The sequence below is a fragment of the Acomys russatus genome, chromosome 29, assembly GCF_903995435.1.
Source record: "Acomys russatus chromosome 29, mAcoRus1.1, whole genome shotgun sequence".
Classification (NCBI taxonomy): Eukaryota; Metazoa; Chordata; class Mammalia; order Rodentia; family Muridae; genus Acomys; species Acomys russatus.
In genome coordinates this window covers 46,468,459-46,495,192 of record NC_067165.1, presented here as the reverse complement: position 1 = coordinate 46,495,192, position 26,734 = coordinate 46,468,459, and the positions used below count along the sequence as shown (strand labels likewise).

Genomic DNA, 26,734 nt, shown 5'->3' with positions numbered 1-26,734 from the left:
CCTGCCATTGGCCTCGGTTGCCACGGGGCGTGGCCACGACCCTGCCCTGGAGACGGGAACTTCCGAAGCAGCGGCGTCGGATCCGGAGCCTGAAGACGCCAACGCGCCTGTGCAGCACGGCGCACTTCCGCCAGCTCTGTTCTTCCGCCGTGGAGCACTCCCGCCAACGGCTTCTTCGGCGTCCATACCGGAAGCGGAAATGGTTGGAGCTTGGGCCCCGCCCCGCGGCCATCTTGGCGGCGGGAGGCGGCGCCGCAGGACGGGACGGAAGTGCCTGTGCAGTTTCCCGGATCCCGAGCTGAGCTCTGGCGGCCGCCCTGCCCGCCATCCCCCTTCCGCAGCCGTGAGGGAGACCGCGGCTCGGCTGCAGCGGAGCTGCGAGGTGCTGGGGGTGGGCTGGTGGCGCGGACCTGGCCGGGCGGCTCGTCGGCGCCTTCCCCTGGACTGTCAAGGCCTCGGGCGGGCGGGAGGGCGGGCGGGGCCCGGCAGCGCCTTTGAGACTGGCGAGGGATTGCCAGGGGGCCGGCCGATCTCCGGGAGGGGTCTGCGAGGGGACTGCGGAGCGCCGCCCGCTCAGGCCGCTGCTCGCCCCACCCCCGGCCGTAGGGCATCGGAGGAAGGTGGCCTGTTGCTTCTTCCCTCACAGATCCGGGGCGGCATGTGTCAGGTGTCCTCTTGCTACCCCACCACGTTCGTTTTCGGGGCACACGTGTAGGAATTAAGCCTGAGGGTGAAGACATTATTAAATGGATTGAAGTGGGTGCTGGTTAAATGGCTCTAGATTGTGTGGTGACATTTAGGCAGTAAAATTCCCAGGCTGTACCTTCAGCGTCGTGCAGATAAGGCTACATTGTCTTCCTTGGCAGGATATCAGTGCAGGAGGGCCGCCAACCTACACACCAAGAACCCCCAAGTGGCTTTTCATTCTTTACTCTTAAGATTAGAGATTAGTTCTATGACTTGGAACTGCTTTTTGGGCTGAGTTTTCAACTCACAGCAATGTGGAATTCCCGCATAAGTGTTCAAAAGAGTATCAGTAACTCATACTCTCTATCCCTTACGGCCTGGTGCGGATGTTGGGGAATTGGCTGCGGTGGAGATAGAGTGGAAAGGCCTGGGGGAGATCCGAAGGCGGGAGGGGTCCAGACAGAAGAACTCGGCTTTTAGAAAGGCAGCAGCTTTTGAAGCGTGCAGGTGCTATTCGCAGTCCTGAAGGCCCCAGGCGCTCTGCAGAGAGCTTTCTTCCTTCTCTCTGGCATATTCCTAATTTAGGGGTGATGGATTGCAGAAACAAGTCAAGTAGTGGGGTCCAGAGCAAGGCTTGGGGAGAATGTTCTGTATGGCACCTGTCTCCCTCAGAACAGTTTTTGACCTTTTGGTGACGGCATAGAGCAGTTTCAGTAGGGACTTGACAAGCACTGCAGATCGTGAAGCTCCTCCAAAAACCAGACAAGCGCCCCAAGGAGTTCACACTCTAGTGGGAGGAAACTGAGAGATGGGAAAACAGTTGTTCCAGGAAATAGAAAGTGATGTTCCATGGAGCTGCTGGTCAGTTCGGGCAGCACGGAGGGCCTCCTGACCTTTAGTCTGAGCGGAGAGGACGGTAGCTGTAACAGCTGATGTGAGGGCCACCCTAGTCCAAGAGCAGGCGTGAAGTGTAGAGGGCTGGCACCTGCCTCACCACAGGCTGCCATTAAATCCTCAAGAAGCCGCGTGCTGAGGAGGCAGCGCATGATGAGGCAGCGGGTGCTCATCCCGTTTCCTGCACCCAAGCCCCAGGCGTTCTTCAGTCGCCTTCCCAGGTCACCGCGCTGCGAGTGCAGTGCTGGGCTCCAGCAGAGTTCACAGTCCTGATCCTGGTATGCTGCCTCTCTCAGGATTTTATTGGCAGGGAGTTTAATCAAGATGTAGAGCAATGTTTGTCTGATAATCAAGACTTGACTAATGTGTTGTTGGTAGCTTTTCTACGCATCATCTGAGCCAGAGTTTTAAGAGTCAGCTCAGCTTAGAGCACACACTTTAAAGGAATAGCCATCTTTTGTTAACTTTTTTCTTTTTTGAAATGGTTTTAATATGTAGATCAGGCTGACCTCAAACTCACCTGCCTCTGCTTCCTGAGTACTGGGTTTGAAGGCATGCACCCACCACCAGGCCTAATACTTGCTTTTTAATATTACTCTTGTCTCAATTTAAGCAAACATGTTTTAGTGGTAAATACTGTAAAGTGAGGGGACATTTTCATATACTATAGGGTGAAGAGTGTGACTGAGACAGCCGTCTGCAGGGTGGCTCAGTAGGATGCCGTACCCACTCTAGGTGGTGCACTCTGATGTGGCTTCTGTTTACACGAGGATTCCCCCATCATGTGTGAAAATGCCTGCAGAAACGGAGAGCTATAGCTCAGTGAGTTAAACTGTGCATTTGGTTTATGCCACACACCTGAGACCAAAGGGCATTCTCAGTCTCTTGGACAGCCCTGAGCACAGTCCTCAGTGGCTCCAGGAAATGGGAGCACACTCACAACTCTTCCTGCAGACTTGCGTTTGCAGCCTGTAGAGAGGCTGAGAGTCCACTGACATCTGCTTCCAGAGGACTTCCCCAGTGTTCCCACAGCAGATAGGCTGGGGTTGGACTCCTACACTCTAACTTTTGTGAGCACATGATGGGCCTGAGACGGACTGTAGTCAGAGCCTGCTTGAAGGCCTCTCAGCTGCTCAGCACAGGTAGATTTAAGTCATAATTGAACCACAGTTTGTTTCTCCTCTTCACCCTGTTGGTAGCAGAGGGAACTGGGTCAGGTGCTTCTCATAGATTTGAGAGGACCGGGACCACAAGATCCTTGCCTCCTGTTTTTCAAGTAGGACTGATGACAAGGCCCCATCACTTAGCAGTTTCCCTGAGTCCATATCTGAAGAGCTGCTGCCTGGCCTAGGGCTGCTGGAGACCTGTCCTGAAGTCGAGCGTAGCGATGGGTTTCTTGGCTGTCTGGGCTCTGGTGAATTCTGCCTGGGATCCCCGCAGTATTTGAAAAGCCGGGGCAGATAGAGTTACCTTCAGTTGCCAGATAAGAAACATGGACACAGGTAGATGGGCTGCCTGCTGGATCTGTTGATGGGGAGAGGACCTGGCCCTGGGAGGAGTCTGCGTAGATCCAGGGCAGGACATGGAGAAGACAGGGTGTTTGGTGGGAACCCAAAGAGATGCCAAGTCTTAAGACACCAAGTTCTTGAGAGACTGGTCAGTTGAGGGGAACATTTTCACTGCCTGAGTGCTTTTTATTTCGTTTTAAAGTATCTTGTGTTTATCTCAGTTACAGAATGTCTGAAGGGGACAGTGTTGGAGACTCTGTCCATGGGAAGCCCTCGGTGGTGTACAGATTTTTCACACGCCTGGGACAGGTGAGTAGATTTGTAGATGATTAGTAGAAATTTGGGAGAGAAATGTGATTCCTGACAGATCTTCCTGAAGGTAGGTTTGCTGTTCCACAAAGAGAAGCTAACCTACAGCTTGCCCTAAGCAGAAGCTTTGGCTTCTGGGGTTGGCTCTTTTCTTCACCGTGAGCACTTGCACACATATTCCAGATAAAGGGGTCTGGACAGTGGGGCCCACATGTTTATGTTTTTGTTTTGCTGTTCCTGCTGCTCCTCCTCCTCCTCCTTTTTCTTTTTATAACCTTTAAAAATAGTAAAATCAGTTGGGCAGTGGTGGCGCATGCCTTTAATCCCAGCACTCGGGAGACAGAGGCAGGTGGATCGCTGTGAGTTGGAGGCCAGTCTGGTCTACAAAGCGAGTCCAGGGCAGCCAAGGCTACACAGGGAGACCCTGTCTCAAAAAAGTAAACTCTTTCCCTCAGTGGTGTCGAGTGCCATGGGCCTTGATCTGCTCGCTCCACCCTCCCTCATCACCTCCTTTGCCTTCCCAAGGCTGCTGGGTGTTGCTCTCTGAGGAAGTGAGCCTTCATGTTGGCCAGGTAGATGTAGGTCACTGTGTCTGCCTGTGTTTGAGGCTGTCTCACTCACTGTGTCTAGAAATCTGATTCACTGAGCTGATAGAACTATTGCTCAATTAAAAACTTATTAGACTCTTAAGAAAGTATCCTATGACAATCTGATAATTATCAAAGCTGCCTGGTGGGTAGGTACACTATATAATTATGAATGTTTTAAAATGCTTATAATTAAAATTTCAAGCTATATTTCAAAATTTAATGTAAAACATATATATGTGCACATGAAGTGTGTGTTTATAGAAAAACCTAGTTTCCCTAGTAATGACTGTAGCTGCTTTGGTATGTGTATATGCGTGCTCTGGCTGTCAGCAGTTATGCTGTGACCAGCCACTTACTAGTGAAGGCAGGCAGGGACGGTGTAGCTAAGAGGGGAGTGAGGATGGACCATGTAAGAGGGTAAGAAATGGGGAGGCTTCAGGCAGTTCTGCGGGTCCCTGGGCTGTCTGGATGCCTTGGACAGGTGGCTTCTGCTCAGGCTTCCTAGGTAGACACTTGGTTTTCAAGAATTCCCTACAGGGGGGCGGGGGGAAGAATTCCCTACAGACCTGGCTTGGAGGCTTTTCAGTGTCCAGAGGAAGACAGCTGGCCTCATCTAGAGCATTTTCTCCTCTGGGGGTACGAGAGACCCCTTGGGAAAATAGGTTTGTGGTAGGATTTGAGCTATGAGTTTTACGGTGTGGGATGGTGAACTTCTTCCTTTGTAGCCAAGTCGTGTTTGGGTAAAGTGGTCTTCCTTGTAGTGATGTTTCTGGGCTCATGTATGCCTTTAACTCTTGTCTTACAGATCTATCAGTCCTGGCTGGACAAATCTACCCCCTACACAGCCGTCCGGTGGGTTGTGACACTGGGCCTGAGTTTTGTCTACATGATTAGAGTCTACCTGTTACAAGTAAGTGTGGTCCCAGCTGTCTGCTCATGTCTAAATGTGCTGTTGGTTGGGTGTATCTTAAAGGACGTGGTCTATAATAATTACTTTCAGGTTGGTGCCAAATGTAAGAAAAGTTTTCAGTGTGACTGCCTGTTTTCTTTTGGTTGGTTTTTTGTTTTGGGTTTTTTTTTTTTAATGTTTTATGTTTTGGTTTTTCAAGACAGGGTTTCTCTGTGTAGCTTTGGCTGTCCTGGACTCGCTTTGTAGACCAGGCTGGCCTCGAACTCGCAGTGATCTTCCTGTCTCTGCCTCCCACAAGTGCTGGGATTAAAGGCATGCGCCACCACGCCTGCCTGTGACTTCCTGTTTAAAGAGGATTGTTAAATTTGTCCTGACTTTATCATGTTCCTTACCTGTAGTTCCCAGTGTGCCCAGGTCCTGTGTCCTCTGCTAACAGACCCTGTGGTACCCCTCCTTCCTTGCTGTGTCTCCAGGGACACAGCTGATCCCTGTGTGACTTTGACACTTACCTGGGTTTAGCTGTTTTTCAGCTACTTCTATGTAGCTAAGAGGAGAGTGAGGATGGAACATGTAAGAGGGTAAGAGATGGGGACAGTTCAGGCAGTTCTGTGGGTCCCTAGGCTGTCTGGATGCCTTGGACAGGTAGCTTCTGCTCAGGCGCTTTTTTTGGAGTTTGTTGCTTCCTAGTTAGACACTTGGTTTTCTAGAATTCCCTACAGACCTGGGTTGGAGGGTTTTCAGTGTCCAGAGGAAGACAGCTTAAAGGCCTCATCTAGAGCATTTTCTCCTCTGCAGCCATAAAAGGTATTTCCTCATTTAAAGGTTCACCTACCCACCCATCCACCTGTCTATCTGTCCATCTGTCCACCCACCCATCCATCTGTCCCATCTACCCACCTGTCCATCCGTCCATCTACCCACCTGCTCATCCATCCGTCCACCCACCCACCCACCCAGCCAGCCAATATTTAGGCGAACATTAGGGCATGAGGCAACACACTTACTGAGTGAATTCGTTGATGCATTCACTACTGTGTGAAATCCTTAAGTAAATATAAAAACTTGTCCTTTATTTTTCATTTGTGAACTTACCCTGTGAGTGGACACAAGGTGGTTAGCGTGATGGTGGTAGGCTACTACTCGGCTTCATTCTAGAAGGGCTTGGTCTGTACAGCATGTCTGAAGTTAGTGTTGACCCACTAGTGGAAAGACTGGACCGGCAGCCTGGGGTGGGGCGGAGCACAGCACGCAGGTTCGATGTACTCTGTTCTCAATCAGATTTGTGCCTGACCTGGCATTCCTCAAGGCTTGGCTTTGCAACATGATAGCATGTGTGCATCACGTTGACTTTTACATCTAGTTCCCAGTTGTCTGACTTGAAAGCTTTTTAGGCAGAAAGGTTTCCTTTATACAAAAGGTGTGTGTTACAGTTCCAGAAATCAACTAGCATTGGCACTTCAGCCTGTTTATGTACGGACTGCAGGGACTCCCAGTTCTCTGTCTTCTCTGGAAATCTGGGCTTGAACACTTTACTCTAGATTTCTTGCTGGGGGTGGGATGAGGTGCGGTGGGGTGGTGCAGCACACCTTTAAACTCAGTACTCAGGAGGAGAGACAGACAGATCTCTGAGGCTAGCTGTTCTACAGAGTGAGTTCCAGGACAGTGAGGGCTACACAGAAAGACTGTCTTGAAAACAAAAGACAAAAAACAAAAACAAACAAACAAACAAAAAAGGAGCAGGAGCGGGAAAGGACTCCTTTCTCTTGGTTTCCTGGCTTTGGCTCTTCTCTGAGGGAAACATTCCTAGTGAAGTCTTTCTGATGCTGCGAGTTGTCTATAGGAGACACCAGCTGTCATGTATCATGTGACTTCATGTGAACATGTTTGCTCACAGTAAGTTTTGAGGCCCGGTATACACTTGAATGTCACCCAAGTGCCAGCACACATCAGCCCTATGGGCAGGGCAAGCGAGTGTGTGTGCTGCAGCCAGTCCTGGTCAGGGCTGTGGCTGACTATGATGCACATCTGACTAGACCTCATAGAAGTGTGTTGTTTGAGCTCTCGGTTATCACGGTCATATTAAACCCACAAGGTAAGCTGAGGGGCATGGTTACTGTGGAACAGGCATTGCAGCCCTTGTCACTTCACCTTGAGGAAACCATGTTTGTAGTGCAACAGAGCTTGCGTCCTGGCTCACTGAACTGGTTTCAGCTGGTGCTAGCTGGACTGCTCATTGATGATGGCTTTGTTTCTCTTGTAGGGTTGGTACATTGTGACCTACGCCTTGGGAATTTACCACCTAAACCTTTTCATAGCGTTCCTTTCTCCCAAAGTGGACCCTTCCCTGATGGAGGATTCAGGTACAGCAGGTGGTGGGGTGCTCTGTGCCTCTGCACCCTCCTTGGACCTGGGCTTGTGGTATTTATTTGATTGTGATGTCTGGATCAGGATGAATCTGTCTGTAGATTACTCATTAAACCTTGGACAGCTGTGAAGAAGTTCACATGGGACCCAGGAGCAGGGCAGGGGTCTGCTCCTCTGCATCCTGCCTCAGATTTCACTGTTAAGTGCCAGAAAAATACAGCAGACTTATAGCACAGACAGGAGGACCCTGGTGGCAGAGGCTAGTCCAGGCCGAGGCACTGTGAAATGTCCTTGGTGTGTTTTCTGTCTGTCTGTTTGTTTGTTGTTATTGTTTGAGACAGGGTTTCTCTGTGTGGCCCTGGATGTTCTGGAACTTGCTCTTTAGACCAGACTCGCTTCAAACTCAGAGATCTGCCTGTGACTGCCTCCTAAATGCAGGGATTAAAGGCGTGCACCCCACGCCCGGCCTATATCTACTTTTATATTTGCCTTTCTAGGTGCTGTACTCTAAACACTCTATGGCTTCTGAGGGTCTCATTTTCCATATCTGACCTCTTGCCTCAGGCCTCTCGAGGCAGGGACTCACTGGACCTAGCCTAATGTCTTGACTCCTCCTGAGTGCTTGGATTAAAGGTGTGCGCCACGTGCCACCATGCCCAGTGGGGGTCCCTCCTTCTACCAAGTGGGTTCTAGGCATTAAACTCACAACATCTGGCTTGGCAGCAAATGTCTTTATCTGCTGAGTCATCTCAGTGGCACTTCTTATTTTATTGTGATAATGGGTTTCTGTGTTGGCCATAAACTCACCTTGTTTCTGCCTTTCAAGTGCTGGGATTATAGGCATGTACCACCACATGGCCTACATTCTCTCTCTCTCTCTTGTTTTATATAAATGTCAGTTTGTCCTTGTCTTATTTACATAACTACATAGTACAACAAATGAAAATATGTGCAGTTAAAAAAAGTGCATTAAGACTTTTATAACAAAAGAGTCTCCCTTGAGTTTTTTAAGCAACAAATTAATTTCTAAAAGTTGTCTGCACACCTCACACTTTTCCCTGGTTGAATGACATCTGTTGCCGTGTGTGAGTGTACCAGCTCAGAAGCATTAGAGAGACTTGTGGGTGGGGCAGTTGTTTCACCTCCAGCTGATGTTCCTTTCAGATGATGGCCCTTCATTACCAACCAAACAGAATGAGGAGTTTCGTCCCTTCATTCGAAGGCTCCCAGAATTCAAATTTTGGTGAGGTTTTTTTCTATTGAATAGTAAAATATATACATCTATACATGTCTTATTTTTACACATACACAGTAATTGTCCATGTATGAGGGGGTGTGGAGTGACATTTTGGTACACGTACATAATGTAGGATGGTCTGGTCAGGTGATTGGCACATCCACCACAGACACTTGTGTTTGAACACTAGCAGTCCTGTCTGAGGTATTCTGAGAGAAGTCCAGCATTGTTGCCTACTGCTCATCCTCCTGTCTGCACAGTGGAAGGCCTTTGTCCTGACTAGTCTTGCTGGAAGATACTTAGGCTATGAAAATAGACCAGTTTTTGTCCCAGTTAGTTTTCTATTTAACAAAATGGGAGTTTTGTTGTGCTGTTTGCATGTGGTATGCGTTTATCTAAAAGGTCACAGGCTGGGCAGGCATGGGGCGGGGTCTGTCACAGGGCTCGCTGGGGAGACCACCACTTCCCAATGCTCTCTCTTGGGTTGGCACAGTAGTTTAGAGTTAGTAGATAAGGCTGGTTCCAGAATAAAAAGTCCTAAGAGCTGTCTTCCAGGCCCTGTGCCTCCTGTAGGCACTGCTTTGGTTCAAGGTCACACTGCACTTCCACAGAGCAGACATCCTGCAAGTGCTGGGAGAAGAGAGAGAGAGAGGGATGGGAACACAGCACAGGTGTAGTGTAGCGCCTTTATTGCCTTTGTTAAAAGGTCAAAGCTGTGGCCTCCTGGCCTGTCTTTTTGGCCGTATGCACCTGGAGCACAAAGGAGCCAAAGTCTTTGTTGGCTCAATAAATTGAAAGAGCAAACTGGGTTTTTTTGAATTTTTTAACTCTGCAGCTCTGGTGCTAAGAGTGTGGATTGGAGTATGGTCTGGGAGAGGAAGTAGAGGGTGGGCAGGAAGTCCCCAAGGAACCTAGGGTTTGTTCTGTGGGAAAAGAAGGGCTCATGGGGGTTTTAGTAACCTGACTAGAGGTGTGATGGTGGTGGTAAGTCTGTGTGCTGGGTGGGGTGGGGGTGGGCACTTGACTGTACTCCGGCTTCCAGTACCAGGCCCAGGGCTTAGGTTATTGCTCAAGTTGTCAGTTCCTGGTAGCAAGGGTGAGGTGCATTTGGCTCTAGCTGGGGCATCTTACACTTAGTGTGAACTTAAGAACACAGCTCTCAAAAGGCTAAGAGACTAAGAAGATGATACTGCACTACTCCGATGTTGTCTCTGGTGGGTGCTTCTGTGCAGACAAAGGCACGAGTGGCTGTCGGGGCCAGAGGTGGTTGACAGGTGTCTGGTGCTGCCTGCAGACCGCACTAATTTTTCCCTTTGCTTTAAGGCACGCAGCCACAAAAGGCATTCTTGTGGCTATGGTCTGCACCTTCTTTGAGGCTTTCAACGTGCCTGTGTTCTGGCCGATCCTGGTGATGTACTTCATCATGCTTTTCTGTATCACAATGAAGAGGCAAATAAAGGTAAAGGTGCAGCGCTGCGGTGCCCGTGATGGCAGCGTCCCTGGGAAAGCATGCTTGGGTGTAGTGCTGGGCACTGCCCGTGTGTGTGACTGACCTGTGCTCGGCTCTGTGAGAACAGAGCCTTTCTGGAAGGTTGCTGCAAGCTGAGGAGGAAGGCTCTGGGTAAGGGCTGGGTTGGGCTTGGGCTTGCAGTGCCTCAGTGGCTCCCTTAGCTCAGAGCTCGAGGTCCTGTGTGGCCCTGCTGGAGTGCCAAGGCACCGCCTTGCTCATGCTGCAGTCTCCCCAGGCTTCCCAAAGGGAGTGTGGAGCAAACTGTCGGCTTCTTGATTTCATTTGTGATAGGCAGAAATAATCAAGGGGGTGCTTTTGGCTATTCAGATCTAGGGAAAAGAGTTAAGCAGAAAACTGTTTTGAAGTAACTCAAGTTTGTTTGTGTGTTTGTTTTCCCAGCACATGATTAAATACCGGTACATACCATTCACACACGGAAAGAGGAGATACAAAGGGAAAGAGGACGTGGGCAAGACATTTGCTAGTTAGAAGCCGGACTGAATCTGTCACACGTATTCGAGAACGGTTTTGAGCCATTGTAACAATGCCTTTTTCTTCACATAAAGTAGTTGATTATGAGGAAGTTGAATTTTCTTTTTAAGAGGAGCCTCAATGATTTGTATCTGAAATTTCAGGTTCTTGAAGAAACTGGCATTTAAACCAAATTGCATTGACTTCTTCAGTGTTCATGTGTTTGGAATGGACAGAATTGTAGTGAGCCATTGGCTCGGGAGACCAGGTGGGTGGCAGCCCAAGAGAGCAGGAGGGAGAATGGGAGTGCAGCCTTCAGGAGCTGCCTTCCTGACCACGCCGAGGCCACTTCCTCTGTGCCAGAGGGACAAGCCAGCCTGCTTCCTAGTGTGGACAGGGATGTAACACTTTGGGGGTGATTTTCACATAGCTCTGTGGGGTTCTCATGCCAGTTTCTGAACCTCATCTTACTAGAGATGATTTTCAAGTTGGCCTCTATCATAATGACTCAGAACCTTGTTCTTAACTACCATGATTGCTTTTGAGGGCCTGGAATTATAAATATATATTATATTTTAATTGTTTGAGACTATTTTGATGCTTTCCTTTGATACATAACATATTTTGCTTTTAATTAATTTAAATTTGTTCTCATGCAACAACCCTCTTCAAGGAAACAGCACTGGCCAGAGCACACCAGGTTTGGGCTTTATTGCATGGCCTTTTACTTTCTATGGGGAAAACAGAACCCACCATGTGTCAAACTTTTTGATGTGATAAAAATAATACTCTTTAAACATTTTACTAAGTGACTTTTAAATCCCAACTTTATTAAAGAAAGTGTCCCTTGCTTGTGTAGTCTTCCTCTACACCACTGGTCGTTCCACTGAAGTGCAGCCTGCTTCCCACAGCTGCAGCAGGGGAGTCACCGGGCCATTCAGCACCAGGACAGCGCAAACACCGCAGGCATAGGAGGGGCGGGCTGTCAAGTACAAGAAGCTTTGCAGCCCCAGGTTGTGACCCACTCACTGTCCCTCTCATCCTACAACTAGAGAACAGTCGGCCTGGCTTTATGATGCTCCTTTGTTTGTTTGTTTTAAACCATGTGAGCTGGGCATGGTGGTGCACACCTTTAATCCCAGCACTTGGGAGGCAGAGGCAGGTGGATCACTGTGAGTTCGAGGCCAGCCTGGTCCACAAAGGGAGTCCAAGACAGCCAAGGCTACACAGAGAAACCCTGTCTCGAAAAACAAAAACAACAACAAAAACCATGTGAACACTTGGGGTTCGACCTCTGGCTGTTCTTTTTTGTTTTTTTGAGACAGTGTTTCTCTGTGTTAGCCTTGGCTGTCCTAGACTTGCTTTGTAGACCGCCTGCCTCTGCCTCCCAAGTGCTGGGATTAAAGGCGTGCGCCACCACACCCAGCAACCTCTGGCTGTTCTTGTCCACATTTCCCGTGTTGTTTTTCTCATCACCAACCAGGCTCAATGTGATGGAAAGAAGTTGGGTGTACCTGGCCAGAGCAGTGTGAGCTGCGAATGGGGTACTGCAGGTAACTGCAGAGTTATGTTGCTATCCCTAGAGACTTTCCTCCCTTAGGGTTCTTGAAGCCACCTTGTGTCAGTCTTGGGTCCCCTGCCCAACCTAGGGTCTTGGTAAGGGACCCTTCACAAGGAGCATTCTTGCATCAGACACCACTGCTGGTGGCTGGGCTGTAGCGCTGCCCACTAACTGTACACCAAAGGCTCTATCAAGTTGTCTTGTCACTGTGTTAGGAAATCTAGGTCTAGGTCTCTTGAGGGTTGGGTTTTTTGTTGTTGTTGTTGTTCATTTGTTTTTGAGACAGAGTTTTCTTTATGTAGCCTTGGCTGTCCTGGAACTTGCTCTGTAGTCCAGGTTGGCCTCAACTCACAGAGATCCACCGCCTCAGCCTCCCGAGCACTGGGATTACAGGTGTGCACCACCACCTGGCTGGAGCATCTGTCCTTAATGTACCTTCCTGTGGAATTAGTCTCTTAAAGATATGCCAGGCTGTCTCTGACATGAATTAATTTTAAAAGCTTGGAAATGTCAAGTGGAGGCAAGAAACAAGCTAGGGATAAGCCAAGAGGGACCCGGACACAGCAGTGACCCTGGGTAAGGTCACTTGTGTATCCAGGCCTCTAAGCAACTCACCTGACTTCTTCAGACACCTGGTATCTGAGGACACATGGAAACTGGCTTATAGGAGAAAACACAGTCTGCACTGGCAAGATGTTCAACGGTGAAGTCGCTTGCTGCCCTGTCCAGCCAGAATCTGATCCTTGAAACACATGATGAAACCCCTGACTCCTGCAAGCTGTTCTCTGATCTCCATACATGTACATACCCCAATACAACTAAAACAAAATCTCTGCAACTCAGGAGCGCCCCTCCCCACTCTGTAGGCAAGATGAAGATCTTCATTTTCCTAAGGAATGGGCAACATGTGTTAAACATGTGGCAAGTATCTGAGGAGGGACACTGACCTCAGTGCATGTGAAGCCGAGTGCCCTGCCTGACTTCCTGCCTCAGGCTGATGGTGGCTTCCTCTTTGCAGACCTGAGTATACACCCTGAACCCCCGAAGCAATTCTCAGCTGTGTGGCTTGGGAAGGGACGGGGAGGGGCGATCCCACATCTCCAGAGACTGAAGACACCATACCCATAAGGGGCAACACACTCTCCCACCCCAACTGGAGTCTTCCCCATGTCCCTGATCTCTTTTCTTCCCAAGTAGTTGTAGTAGCCTCCATGACACAGAGAGAATATTTTTGTGCAACCACAGTTCAAGGATAAACTCTTCCAGGAGCTTCCATTTACTTATATTTTTTTCTTTGAGACAAGGTCTCTGTGTAGTCTTGGCTCTTGCACTTGTTTTGTAGACCAGGCTGGCCTCAAACTCACAGAGATCCACCTGCTTCTGTCTTCCCAAGTGCTGGGACTAAAGGCGTGTGCCACCATGCCCAGCTCCCATCCACTCCTTGGAGCTGTCTGGTAAGGATCTGGTCCTGGTCAGCGGTAGTGCCTCAGGTAGACCAGCTTCTGGGGTGGGAACTTGTCTCTGCACAGGGGACACTCTGTCTGTGGATGGGGTGGGTGTGTCACATTGGCTGTGCATTGTGGCTGGCCCCATCCCCACTGCATCTCCTGTTCTACGTACGTGTACAGCTGTTAAGTCAGCCAGAAAACAGCCTCTCCAGGCACGGGACAGTGCTGGCTCAGCACAGCCATGCCCACCTACCCTCAACACCTGTGAATGTTGGCTCTCTGTGGCCTCTCCCGCGCTTTACCTTATTTTCCTTAAGATTTATTTATTTATTTATTATGGCTACAGTATGCTGCCTGCCTGTACACCTGCACGCCAGAAGATGATGTCAGATCTCATTATGAATGGTTGTGAGCCACCATGTGGTCGCTGGGACTTGAACTCAGGCCCCCTAGAAGAGCAGACAGTGCTCTTAACCTCTGAGCCATGTCTTCCTAGCAACTCTGGGCCAAGTGCTATACAGGGGAGGACATGAGACCCCACCGGAAAAAGATAGCAGGCTGTGCACTCTATTCTAGTCCCTCCCTGTGAGCTCCCAGGAGGTGTAACTCTAGATGAACCCTGGTGCTTCTCTGCAGAGACAGCACCGGCTCCACCATCTGTGAGAAAGGACACATTCCACACTGGCTGGCACATGCTGCACACGGTGCAGACTGCTGAGCAGTGCACAGCGCATAAAGCTCCCTGCCCCTTGTAGCCTAGGCTTCTGGCCAGAGCAGTAAAAGTAGCTCCATGGCTGCAGGAAGCAGTGCGCCCAGAGCCCCTGTCCTGCTGGAGACGGCTCCACGGCACACAGGGACAGCTTGCCGTGTGCACATGAACTAGCATCCCCTGAGCGTATGAAACAAGTCAAGCCTGCGGGCAAGTGCAGCCTGTGTGCGCCCATCATGCATCATTCACCTGCACATGCAGGCAAGCCTCGAAAGGGGAAGACCGGAGCTTCAGCCCCAAGTACGATTCACACCTCACAGGCTTTTAACAAGATGCCCATCTCCCCACCCCCAAGTGAAAGAGGTTGGGAGGTAGGGTGGCACAGCTGCCAAGGTACCTTGGTGTTGCACCACTCTGTGATACACTCCCAGCAGAAGAGGTGGCCACACGGTGTAGCTGTGGAGTGTCTGCGTTCCTCCAAGCAGAGGGTGCACAGTGGGGCTCTGCAGACAGCTCTGTCCTCCAGGGAGCTCCTATGGGGGGACAGCCCAGGTGAGTACACCTTTGACAGTCAGGGGGCTTGCCAGACAGAGTACCTCAAGCCCCCTGCACACCTTCGGTGGGACAGATTGCGGTGCAGCCGCCACTCTTTCCTGGCTCGCTGCTTCTGCCTGAAGCTGTACAGTTGCAGCCCCACGGACAGTGCCAGGTGCAGCAGGGAGACAAGCCCCAGCAGCCGGTAGCTAGTGCGTGCCCTCAGGTCCTCTCCAGGAAGGCGGCGGGTCCGGAGCTGTTAAGACAGATGACCACCCCTCAGCCATCAGGGTCCCCTAGGACCTGGCCTCTTGTTTGCTGAGCCTCCCCCTTGGTCCTGGGAGTGTCCAGAGGACAGCCAGGGAGATGGGCTTAAGTAGTGAGGGAGAAACCTAGCTAGAGGTTGACCTTCAGCCATTAGCAGCTTCGACAAGAACTGAGGCAGGAGGCTGGCTGGCTGGGCCAGGAAAATGGGTAAGGATTCAGGAGCTGTCTGGGGATCACTTCAGGGAAGAGCAGGGGGAGGGACAGCAAGGGGAACCTGGACAGGCAGGCGCTGTTCCCTTTATCAAGGCTTCAATGACCTTGGCATCCACAGATGCTGTCCTGTGTCACTCCCATCCACATCACAGCAGAACCGTGCTGTCTTCACTTCTAGCCCTTCCCACTGGCAGGGAAATGACACCAGGGCCACACTATGCCTTGGGCTGGAGTGGGAAAACAAGATAGCAGGCTCTACAGCAAACCCAGTGCCAACACTGAGCAGCTGGGGGGGGGGGGCGGTGATAGCTGCTAAACGAATGACTTCTGGGGTAAATTTTGTAGGATAACTCCATGTGGCAGTACTGAGGTTAAGGCCTCAAACCAGACTATGGTGTGGGAGGGGCAGGTTGGCTGCAGGGAGAGATGGCATTTGGTCCCCTCTGACAGGAACTTTGGAGCAGCCCTGGAGTGTGGCAAGTATAGAGGTGATACCCAAGGAGAGATTTTTGGGGTGGCAGGATAAAGTGCATTGGTAGAAAGCCAGGTGTGTGTGTGTATGTTGCTGCCAAAGACAACAACCAGGTCAGTGCAGTTAGCACAGATTGGTATGTGGCCAGTGTGGTGAGGTGGTGTGCTGACTCAGGGTCAACCCTAAGCCCTCACCTCTCTGCTGGGCAAGGACGAATGGAAAGGACACAGCCATAGCCAGTAGCGAGGAAACTGCCCTGAGGCCAGACCTGAGTCTGCGCGCGCGAGCGCGCATACACACACAAACACACACACCACGCACGCACGCGCGCTGTTATGGGAAGGAAAGCGTTACTCGTTTGCTCTTCAGTTTGTGCAAACCGGGACTCCCCTGGGCCTTTTAGGAAAATACAACTGAACAGACCCCACCCTCTCCCAAGTACAGTTTGTGCTCCAGTGTGGGGACAGTACTGGCTGTGACCATGCCATCACCATGGTCCCTAAGGCTGCTCAGAGGCTCCCAGCTGTACCCGGGCCTCTCGGTGTTGGCACTTACGTAAGTAATCCCGGCTAGTCTCTTGGCCAGGTGGTAGAAGGCACCGTGAATGTAAAACCAAGCGACGTGGAGCCGGTGCAGGCAGGCAAAGCCCTGTCTAAGGATGAAGACTGCCCGCTGCAGCGCCCTCCTCTGCTGCTCAGGCAGGGTGGCTGCATGGTCACGCACCCAGCGCCGTGCCCCTGACCGGCTGCGCCCCCCAGACAGCAGCAGGCTTCCCTGTGAGGCCCGTGTGCCATCGCCATCGGCTTGTAGCTCCTGCTCCAGGGGCAGCAGGGCCTTGTCCAGCAGGTAGGGCAGGATGGCATGCAGTGCAATCAGCACTCCACGGCGGAGCCTGGAGGGCACACGTTGTTGGGATGGGTCCACTTGCACGATCCCCACATACTCCTCTCCAAGTGTCTGGTAGCCTGAGGATTAATGCACAGTGATAAGGATGCACTGCAAAGAGAAGCTTCTAGGCCGGGCGGGGCCCCCCAGCCTCACCAGTCGCCCCTGAACCTGCCCTCCTAGGCTGTCACCCTAAAGACCTAGCCAAGGCCAACATGCGGCCGTGCAGCGGTTCCATGTGGCACAGACGGCCACTCGGGGATAGGCCTTGTTTTCCCTGTTGGTTCCTGCTCCCTTCAGCCTTTATTTGTTCTCAGTTTCCCAGTCCCTCCTCTGCTGCACCCCTGTCACCTGTCCGAGTGGCGAGATCCAATCCTGTGGCTTTCTAACTAACTTCCAGATCATGGCTCAGTCAGCACCTGGTTCAGTCCTAAGTATCAGGCATTTGGTCAGCGGATAAAACGCCCTCAAGCCTCCCCTGCTGAAAGCTAGCTTCTAGTTGTCAACCCTGCAGAAGACAAAGCCAGCCATCCTGTTCTGAGGCCAAACCTGGTGCACCTTGAACGACTCTTTCCCCGTGTCTCACCATGACCCTGCTTGTAGGCCACAGCAACCTCTATCCCCAACATGCTGGTGGTGGCCAGCAGGCAGCCTCCACCTTTGTATCTTGTAATGCCTCACACCCCATAAAAGGGGCCGATGAGGCCCCTAGAAAGGATCTGGGGCAGTACCTCCTGTCTGGCCAGTGTCTTTTCCCTGAGGCTAATGCAGGAGGTTTCCAGGAGCTGCTCAGTTGGCCTGGCAGCCTTCACCAGCCCCTCTTGTCTTGGGTGGGCTGTGGGCCCCTTGGTGCCGAGGACCTGCCAAGTCCTGCTACCTGCAATTGTGGTGAGGCCGAAGTAGGCTATGTCTGAGAGCAGTTCGATCTCTTTCCTCCATTCCAGCCATTTCTTTGCACCTGAAAGGAGAAAAATATTACCTCTGGGGAGGTAAAGTGGCTCACTTAAGTTCTCTCCCCCCATCCCTCAGAGGGCAGACTAGGTCCCTCCTCCTCCAGGGCGACCCTCAACTACTTCTCTCTCCTTTAGCCTCCTCTGATGTCCTGAGAACCAACCTCTCAACTCTAACTGTCCTGGGTCAGGAACTGTCCTAGAGCCTAGGAGGCACCAGAGAAGTCTCGGTAGTGCTAAGAACACAAGCCAGAGACCGGCTGCTTGCTATCAAATTCGGCTCTCCCAAATCCTTGCCTGTGAGGTGGACCTCCACGTGTCTACCCGTAAGAGCCATAGTGTTAGGTCCGACCTGCTGCTGGGGGCATTTGAGGTAAATGGGCAAATGTTTGAGACCTGGCGCAGAGACCCGCCAAGTGTGGAGCAGCGCGGAGCTTCCGCCTGCCTGGGTGCCCGGGGGCGCTCACCCGCTAGGCTGTGCAGCGCTCCCCCCGCGGCGCTCCGCAGCCCTCCCAGGTAGTACTCGTCCTTCTGCGCCGCCCGGATCACTTCTGGTGCACCTGCCAGCGCCATGGCCCGAATCCGTAAGCTCGTACTGCGCCGGCGCGCGCCGTGGGCGGGGCCAGTGACGCTCGACGTGCCGCGGACGTGGAGCGCAGGCTGCGAGCGTCACGCGGGCGAAGGCGGGGCCTGGGTGTGACATCATGAGGGCGTGGCCACGCGGGAGGGGTGTGGTCTGTGCTTGGAGGGTGGAGCCACGTAGAAGAGTAGCGGGCAACGCTAGGGACGCGGTCCCCGAGAAAGCCTCGCAGACGTGGTTTTGGCCTGATTCAGGCTCAGTTTTTTGACAGGAGGTACATGTCTCTGGGACTGCAGGAGCGGACCCACTTAGGAGAGCCGTGTGATCTCACCTGAGTCCTGAAACCCCCAGTACCCTTTGGACTTCGTCCCGCTGCCCATGCCCTGCTTTCCTCAGCTTGGTTGGACAACCCCAGACAGTACCTTTGACTACTGCCAGGAGGCAGTCACGGCTCAGACAGGGGCACGCGCTTCTGGCCAAGTCAAATGTAACAGCTTGAAATACAGATTCCTTGAAGGCCCGAGGCTGCTTGTGTCCCTACAACACTTCTCTTCAAACTCAGAAGCTCAGATCCAGCATAACGGCGAGGAATGGCCCGCTCCGAGTGTCCCCTCGTGGCCTGCTCCTGAAAAGGGACTGCGTTTTCTGGATTCTCTTCCCTCAGCCATTGGGAGCACGACCAGGAACACCATTCTAATATCTGTTGTCCCCGGGAGACGGCATAAGAGTCTCTCTCCATGGGCTCAAATCCTAGCCACAGATCTCACCTCAGCCGTTGACGGCTGCTTTGACCCTCAGGTGGTCCTTTGTGGGCTGTGGATAATAAAGCACTCCTGCCTCCTCTAAAGGGGTCTTCCTGAGGGACAAAACCGAAGGCGACCAGCAGGTGGTGCCATCAGCCCATCTTTTCTACTAGCTTGGGCAGCTAGCGCGTATTACCCCAACGAAGTCCTGCACAGATGGGAAACTAGAGTAAGGAGACAAAGTAGAAGGGCAGGCTGAGTAGTGACATCATTGTAAGTCAATTCTCTGCGACCCCGGATGACCATACGGCCTGGAGTCTCTCTTTGCTTCAGTGTTTCAGGGCCCCTAGCCACCTGCCTTGACTGCCCCATGCCTGAAGCACTCGCATCCTGGGCCTGAGCCTTGTCACTAATTCCTTGTAAACTCTTCTCTCTCCTCCAAGGACGGAGGACAGGAAGGCCAGGCTCCTGAGGGTTTTGCAGGAAGGCACCAGAGCTGTGAGTCCAAGCGGTTGACTCTCCCATACCCACCGCTGGGCTCCTTGAGGGCCACCTGGGGACACTCAGGCTGGCTTTTGACTGCCTCCCTTGGGGCCCCCACTAGCCCTGTACCATGGGCAAGGGACAGGGTATGTCCTGCACGTTCCTTCACTTGGTGGCTCCCAGCTTTCTGTCTATAGACCATGAGTAATTATGATAACCAGCTGGTGTTTATTGAGAGCCCGACATGCCAGCGCTGAGCACACGCGTTGTCTGGGCCCACATCGAGATGCAGGTTGGTAGTGGATCTGGGCCTGGATGGCATTTTGCATCTCTGATACAGGAGCTTCAGGAGCAAAGGTCAGCTATCCTAGGGGCGGTTGTCACAGTTTTGTCCCTTAACAACTGGTTCAGTATTTTTCATACACTGGGGAGTTTGTTGGTTTTCTAATTTTATTAATTTATTGTGTGAGTTGTAGGCATATGTGTACGGGCATGTTTGTTATGTGTGCACGCGCGTGCGTCTGTCTGCGTGTGCGTGTGCGTGCGTGCATGCACATGAGTGTTCATGTACATATGTGTACGGGCATGTTTGTTATGTGTGCACGCGCGTGCGTCTGTCTGCGTGTGCGTGTGCGTGCGTGCATGCACATGAGTGTTCATGTACATATGTGTACGGGCATGTTTGTTATGTGTGCACGCGCGTGCGTCTGTCTGCGTGTGCGTGTGCGTGCGTGCATGCACATGAGTGTTCATGTACATATGTGTACGGGCATGTTTGTTATGTGTGCACGCGCGTGCGTCTGTCTGTGTGTGCGTGTGCGTGCGTGCATGCACATGAGTGTTCATGTACATATGTGTACGGGCATGTTTGTTATGTGTGCACGCGCGTGCGTCTGTCTGTGTGTGCGTGTGCGTGCGTGCATGCACATGAGTGTTCATGTACATATGCGGGCGCAAGGATGATATCTGGCATCATCCAGAATGGCTCTTCCAGCCAGGTGCAGTGGCTGGAAGCCACTTTAATCCCAGCACTCGGGAGGCAGAGGCAGGTAGATCGTTGTGAGTTTGAGGCCAGCCTGGTCTTCAAAGTCCAGGACAGCCAAGGCTACATAGAGAAACTCTGTCTTGAAAAACAAAAACAAAAACAAAACAAACAAAATAAACCCCAAACCAGAATGACTCTTCCATCTTCTTCAGTCTTCTCTCAGTTAAACCCAGAACTCGCCCACATGCCTAGTGGTGTTTGCTAGCTTTCTCTGGGTGTCCTCAGCATCTGCCTTCCAAGGCTAGAGTTACAGGTGGGGCCACCTCATCCATCAGGGGTCTATGTGGGCTCTGGGGACATGACCTCTGCTCTTTATCCTGGTACAAGCATTTTATCCGCGGAGTTCTGTACCCAGCCCTATCTGATAGTTTTTCATATAATTCTGTTGGCTGGCCCGGGGGTGGGGGGTTGGGGGTGGTGGTGGAGTGGGCCAGGAATAGGGGAGGCCAGGAGGGGCCGTGGGGTGGGCAGGCCAGGGAACTGGGAGGGAGGGGATGCTCAGCAGGCAGCCCTAGCGCACTGCTCTGTGCTACCCCCGACCCCAGGTTATCCCCTCTGATAGGTGACAGTGTGACTCAGCATACTTAGGCTTCCCCCTGCCCGTGGCACGGATTTGCTGTTTGGGGTGGGCTGGGCCTTGCCACACAGCTGCCTCTCAGGAAGACAGTGGCAAAGCAGGACAAGGAAAGGTGCAGGAAGTCCATTTCCCTGCCTGATCTAGCCCTGGGGTTGTACTGTGGGGTCCACACCTGCCTCGAGGCAGGAGGGTCACCAGGTGACCCTTCACTAGACTTCTAGTGCCCCTGCCCGCACTGCTGAGCTGGCCTCCTGGGAGCCAGAGCAGGGACAAGTCAATGCTGTCTCTGCAGGAATGGTGAAAAGGAGACTGCCTAAGTCTGAGGAGTAGTACATGAGGAGTAGCTCACGTACACGAGGAGTAGCTCACGTACACGAGGAGTAGCTCACGTACATGAGGAGTAGCTCATGTACATGAGGAGTAGCTCATGTACTGGGGCTGGCTGTTAGGGTGGGGCCTGCCCTAGGCAGGAGGCCCCTCTACAGGCGCCACAAACCTGGAAAACAGGTTCCTCCACCCAGGGCAGGAAGGCTGAAAGCTCTGAGAGCACCGCACAGCTAGCTGGCCTGGTTGCTGCAGATCAGAGCCCTGGAGGTACTGTGGGCACCAAGAAAGGGTGGGGGTATTGGGAGGGAATCTGAGGCCCCAGAACCAAGCTTGGGAGGCTCTGGCTGGTAAGCAGACATCTCTGAATGCCTCCCTCACTTCCTCTGTAGGCTTGCTGGTGAGGGTAGGACTGGGGGCTGGGAAGCTAAGTCTTTCTTGGAGGCTGTGTACTCTGGGAAGGGACTCTGGGCAGTTCTGGGGGACACAGGCAGGTGGCTGGGATTCTGCCCAGGACCCACAGCCGGAGGGAGGGATTGTGTTCCTGTCCTGGCCCCAGGGACCAATAAATAAATAAATAAATAAAAATTTAAAAGGCTTCCCAGTGCTGAGCCAGTGCGGGGCTCTGGAGCTTTGTCCATTCTCAGAACTTGGAGCTGGGACCGAAACAGAACTCTGGGGCTAGGGAGGAAGGGGCTTGGTCCTCGTGGCTTTAGCGCAGGTGGCATTGAACCTGGGTCTGTTGGTCCCACTCACACGCATCTCTCCATCTACTGATGGCATGGGTGGCCTAGCCTTGGGCCACAAAGCTTTACTGGCAGGACAAGGGGGTCTCCTCACTGTGGCCATTATCCTGAACTGTGCTGGGTAATAAGGGGCTGACACCAAGGTCCTCAGGGAGTGGAAATCTGGAAAGACTTCCCAGAGGAGGAAGGGCTCCTGTCCACGAGGAAAGTGTGGCCATACTGGCACATGCAGATTAGGGTTGTTGGTTGGCCAGTAGTAACTGAGCAGGGATACGAGATGGTGCTCTAGCCCCTGCCCGTGGGATGCAGAGCCGGGTGGCTGGTCACTCTGAGACATGTAGGATGCAGTACCCCGAAGAGCAATGCTGGCCATGAGGACACGAGACAAGGACAGTGAGGTTTGAGGGAGCCTAGAGCAGGAGCAGGCCGGGCCTGGTGGGTCAGGTCCTGTTGGGCTCCTTGTATGGACAGAGCTAGGGACAATGTGGCTGGCTGTCGGTGGACTGGGGGGCTAGAGCAATGCAAAGCTCTTACCCAGCAGCCTCTAGTATAAAGCGTAGACTCTGGAGCAGGAAGCAGCGGGGAGAATGGGTGGGGCAGGCTTCAGGTGAGGCTTTATGTCTTCATATTTCCTAAACCTCAGCCCTGTCGTTTGCCAAACTGGAGAATGGGGGTTCCACCACCTGTGTAGTAGGGCAAGCCGGGAGAGCAAGCACGGGCCCCCTCCTGGCACAGGGCCTTCTGGGAGATTGTGGTTGGGCAGTAGCCGCTTTGATTGCTGGTCAGGATCTGCCAGCCTCTGCCAGCTGGATTCTATGAAGCAAGGCTGGGGTTCAGGACAGCTCTGCACTACCTCTACCCCAAGCCAGGGCCTGTTCCAGAGCTCAGCACATGCAGAAGGCGGGACAAAGAACACTCTGCTGGGTGGCAGTGTGAAGGCTTGCAGTCGGGTGATGGGGAGCGAACGGTGGTAGCTTCTGATCTCGGATGATTCCTGAATTTCCAGAGAGATGCTGTTGAGGATGGTCTGAGGGAGCCTACAGCGGGAGCGGAACGGGCCTTAGACGTGAGAGTCAGGGATGGCCAAGGCTGGTGAGCAGGTACTGTCTATGGGTTGTGATGGCGTCGAAGGAGCTCCTTCCAGGCAGACAGGAGACTGGTTTAGGTCCACGGAGCGTAGTTGAGGCTAGGCACAGGGATTCCGCTGAGAGCCGAGTGGCTTGGCCCCAGGGCGGGCAGAAGCTGTCTCTTTGGGTCTGTCGGAGGTCAGACTCATGGGCAAAGGATTACTAATGTGCGGGCTCTGTGTCCCAGAGGGGAGCGTGGTTCTTGAACCTTTATGTCCACGGTGTGCTGCAAAGAGAGGGCTTTTCTTGTTGTTTTATTTTGTTTGTTTTGTTTTGTTTTTCGAGACAGGATTTCTCTGTGTAGCCTTGACTATCCTGGACTCGCTTTGTAGGCCAGGCTGGCCTCGAACTCACATCAATCCACCTGCCTTTGCCTCCCAAGTGCTGGGATTAAAGGCGTACGCCACCACGCCCTGGCTAAAGAGAGGGCTTTTGAGGCCACAGTATCAATAGCAAGTTTCTGTAAATGCGTCTCCTCACCCTGGTTTCTGGAACAGCTGTGTGGTACTTGGCCTTGTCAAGCACTGTTCTTCTATGCCGCAGTCTTCAGGGTATCCTCGGCCCTCCTGAGAATCTGGCATTTAACGCTCTTATGGGCAGTCAAGGGACCGGAGAGGCTGTTGCTTAGGGCAGGATTCTCTGTAAAGCAGACATTGCTCTGTTTCTTAGGAGCCATTTGCTATGTTTCCCTAAAGTCGGGCCTTCTGTGGCCCAAAGATTGTCCTTGGACCCTGTTAAAAGATCAGCTTGCTTGCCGTGCCTTTGTCGGCCTGCCCCTGCACAGCGCATTGTACGTCTCAAAGGCTCTGCCTGTTTTCTCGGGGGGGGGGGGGGCGGGGGGCTTTTCAGACATTGTCTTGACAAACAGCTGTTCCTAAGGCTGGCACGCCTGAGATGCCCAGCTGCCTGGGGCCTGTATTTCCAGCTGAGTTCCCAGAGACGTGGGAATTTCCCGTTTGTTAATGGCCAAGAAGCCCACCCAGCAGTGGAGCACACGGTGGCACAGCTGGTTTCCTCTGGTGACAGGACAACAGTGAAGGAGGAATGAAGCGAGGAAGGGAGGCAGTTAAAGAAGCAGATAGGGCTCCGCGGTGCTGCAGTTCCCCCAGGCGACTCAGGGCGCGCACAGCTGCTGGCTCCAGGCTTTGTGGAGGTGACAGACTTCCTGACTTGTCCCTCGTGTCTGGAGCACTCTGCTCCTAAGGACGTCTCCAATGAAGGCCAAGCCTAGGCCGTCCTGAGTGAGAGCACCCGCCCTTCGGGCCCCTTCATGCTCTCCCCTGTGCTCCAGGGTGGGATGGGGCAGCCTCTGGTTACTGAGGAAGAGGAGCTGGACAGGACCACACAGGCACTTCAGTCCCTCCAGCCCGTCCTCTGAGAACCTTCAATCTGGTTTGGATCTGCCTTGCAACTTCACCAAGTTCACTTTACATCTTGATCGCATCCCCCTCCCTCCTCTCCCTCCAGGTCCCTCCCTCCCACCGTCTTCCCTCATCCCTCCTCCCCTTGTCTTCAAGAGAAAAGGGGAGGCGCCCCCCAACCAACCCACCCCAGCACATCAAATTGCATCAGGACTGAGCTCCTCCTCATCCACTGAGGCCAGGCAAGAGAGGCAAAAGCAGGCTTAGCTCACTAGGGAACCCACATGAAGATCAAATTGCCCGTTGGTTACCCATGTGCAGGGGGCCTAGGTCCAGTCCGTGTGTGCTCTTTGGTTGGTGCTTCTGTCTCTGTGAGCCCCCGTGGGTCGAGGTTAGTTGACTCTGTTGGTCTTCTTGCAGTGTTCCTGTCCCCTCTGGGACCTCCTGTCCTTCCCTCTCACTCTTCCCCAAGATGCCCCAATCGCCACCTAATGCTTGGCTGTGAGTCTTAGCATCTGATTAGATCAGCTGCTGCTGGTGGGGCCTCTCAGAGAATGGTTAAGCTAGGCTTCTGTCTGTAAACATAGCAGGGTACCCTCAGTGGTGTCAGGGGTTGGCTGCCTCCCATGGGGAGGGTTCAGGTTGGGCCAGGCATTGGTTGGTCATCCCCTCAGTCTCTGTCTTTATCTCTACACATCTTGTAGGCAGGGTACATTTCAGTTCAAATTGTGTAGGTGGATCGGTGTTCCCCTCCTTCCACTATAGGTCCTGCCTGGCTGGAAGGTGGGTGGCTTCCTCAGTCTCCGTGTCCCCTGCTGCTAGGAGGCTCGGCCAGAGACAGCCTCATATCGTCCTTGTAGCCTACCCTGTCACAGGTCTCCAGCTTGTCTCAGTGATGCCCTTGCCTTCAGTTTCCCTTTCTAGGCCTGTAAACCTCCCCTCCCTGGTCTCCCCACATCTGATTCCCTCACCCTCCCCTGTTTCCCTACCCACACCTTCTCCTACCCAGTTCCCTCTCTACTTCCTCTTCTACTGTCTGTCCTTGGGCCTTCCTTGTTACTTAGCCTCATTGGGTCCGCGATTTGCCGTGTATTTATCCTGTAATATATGACTAATGTCCGCCCATAAGTGAGTACATACCATGTGTGTCTTTCTGGGTCTGAGTTACCTCACTCAGGATGATTGTTTCTAGTTTCATCCAATTTGCCTGCAAATTTCATGATTTCCTTATTTTTAATAGCTGTGTAATATTCCATTGTGTAAATGTACCACATTTTCTTTATCCATTCTTCAGTCCAGGGACATCTGGGTTGTTTCCAATTTCTGGCTATTACAAGTAAAGCTGCTATGAACATAGTTGAGCAAATGTCCTTGTTGTAGGGTGGAGCATCTTTTGGGTATATGCCCAGGAGTGGTAGAGCCGGGTCTTGAGGTAGAACTATTTCCAGTTTTCTGAGAAAGCGCCGGATTGATTTCCAAAGCGACTGTACAAGTTTGCACTCCCATCAGCAATGGAGAAGCGTCCCCCTTCCCCCACATCCTCGCCAGCATGGGCTGTCACTTGAGTTTTTGATCTTAGCCATCCTGATGGGTATAAGATGGGACCTCAGAGTCCTTCTGATTTGCCAGGGACTGGATTTGCCACTGAGGTGTGGGCTTCTGTTTTCAGGAATGTACGTGGTCACCATGGTCTCCTCCTTGTATGTGTTTCTGACACACTCTGAGAGAAGTGCCCTGGGGGCAGGGGAAGGAGTGAGTGTGACTTCAGTGTGATTTCATGGAAAGGCTATGTGTCAATCATCAGGCCTGGCTTCACGCATCCCAGGGAGAGGACACTGACCTCCTGGGGAAGACGTGTTCTGCACCCTACTTCAAAGATGGGAGGTTTTCTTAGGCACACAGGACAGGCCTCAGGCTGCAGGTAGGAGGGCTCCGGGAACCATCAAAGCACCGTGGGTTCCTCTCCTGACTGACTCAGGCCAAGAGACTGCATACTGCAGCTGTTTAGGGCATTGGTGCCCTGCTCTCTTCCCCCAGGATGTGTCTGAAGAGCCAGCCCTTAGGAGGCATCTTTTGGGATTTTGTATATTTTTTAAATGCAAGGTGTTGTTCTGTTGTGACTATTTTGCATACACATTACCAGGTTTTCATCCTGGGACCCCTTTGCAGTAATTGCTGAGGACCCGAAGGGCATTTGTTTAGACGGGTTCGTGTCGAGGAGGGTGCTGG

The 26,734-nt window shown here is 52.5% G+C and overlaps 3 protein-coding genes across 3 annotated transcripts in view; 2 read left to right on the top strand and 1 right to left on the bottom strand.

Annotated features, from left to right (window-relative positions):
* The first annotated feature begins 215 nt into the window (after positions 1-215).
* Rer1 (retention in endoplasmic reticulum sorting receptor 1) lies at positions 216-11,330 on the top strand. Its single transcript, XM_051171264.1, has 7 exons — positions 216-382; positions 3,311-3,398; positions 4,794-4,898; positions 7,159-7,258; positions 8,427-8,505; positions 9,823-9,958; positions 10,409-11,330. The coding sequence occupies exons 2-7, from the start codon at positions 3,318-3,320 to the stop codon at positions 10,496-10,498; spliced, it is 591 nt and encodes a 196-aa protein (XP_051027221.1). The 5' UTR covers positions 216-382; positions 3,311-3,317; the 3' UTR covers positions 10,499-11,330.
* A 2,024-nt stretch (positions 11,331-13,354) lies between these two features.
* On the bottom strand, positions 13,355-18,151 carry Pex10 (peroxisomal biogenesis factor 10). The gene is made up of 6 exons (XM_051171694.1): positions 17,987-18,151; positions 17,447-17,527; positions 16,240-16,649; positions 14,813-14,988; positions 14,596-14,731; positions 13,355-13,582 (listed from the first exon to the last, which is right to left on the bottom strand). The coding sequence occupies exons 1-6, from the start codon at positions 18,090-18,092 to the stop codon at positions 13,514-13,516; spliced, it is 978 nt and encodes a 325-aa protein (XP_051027651.1). The 5' UTR covers positions 18,093-18,151; the 3' UTR covers positions 13,355-13,513.
* A 3,272-nt stretch (positions 18,152-21,423) lies between these two features.
* The window catches only part of Plch2 (phospholipase C eta 2), an 80,757-nt gene continuing 75,446 nt past the window's right edge, over positions 21,424-26,734 (top strand). The window contains exon 1 of the mRNA XM_051171307.1: positions 21,424-21,541. The gene's annotated coding sequence lies outside the window, so the exon portion shown is untranslated. The remainder of the gene's footprint in view (positions 21,542-26,734) is intronic.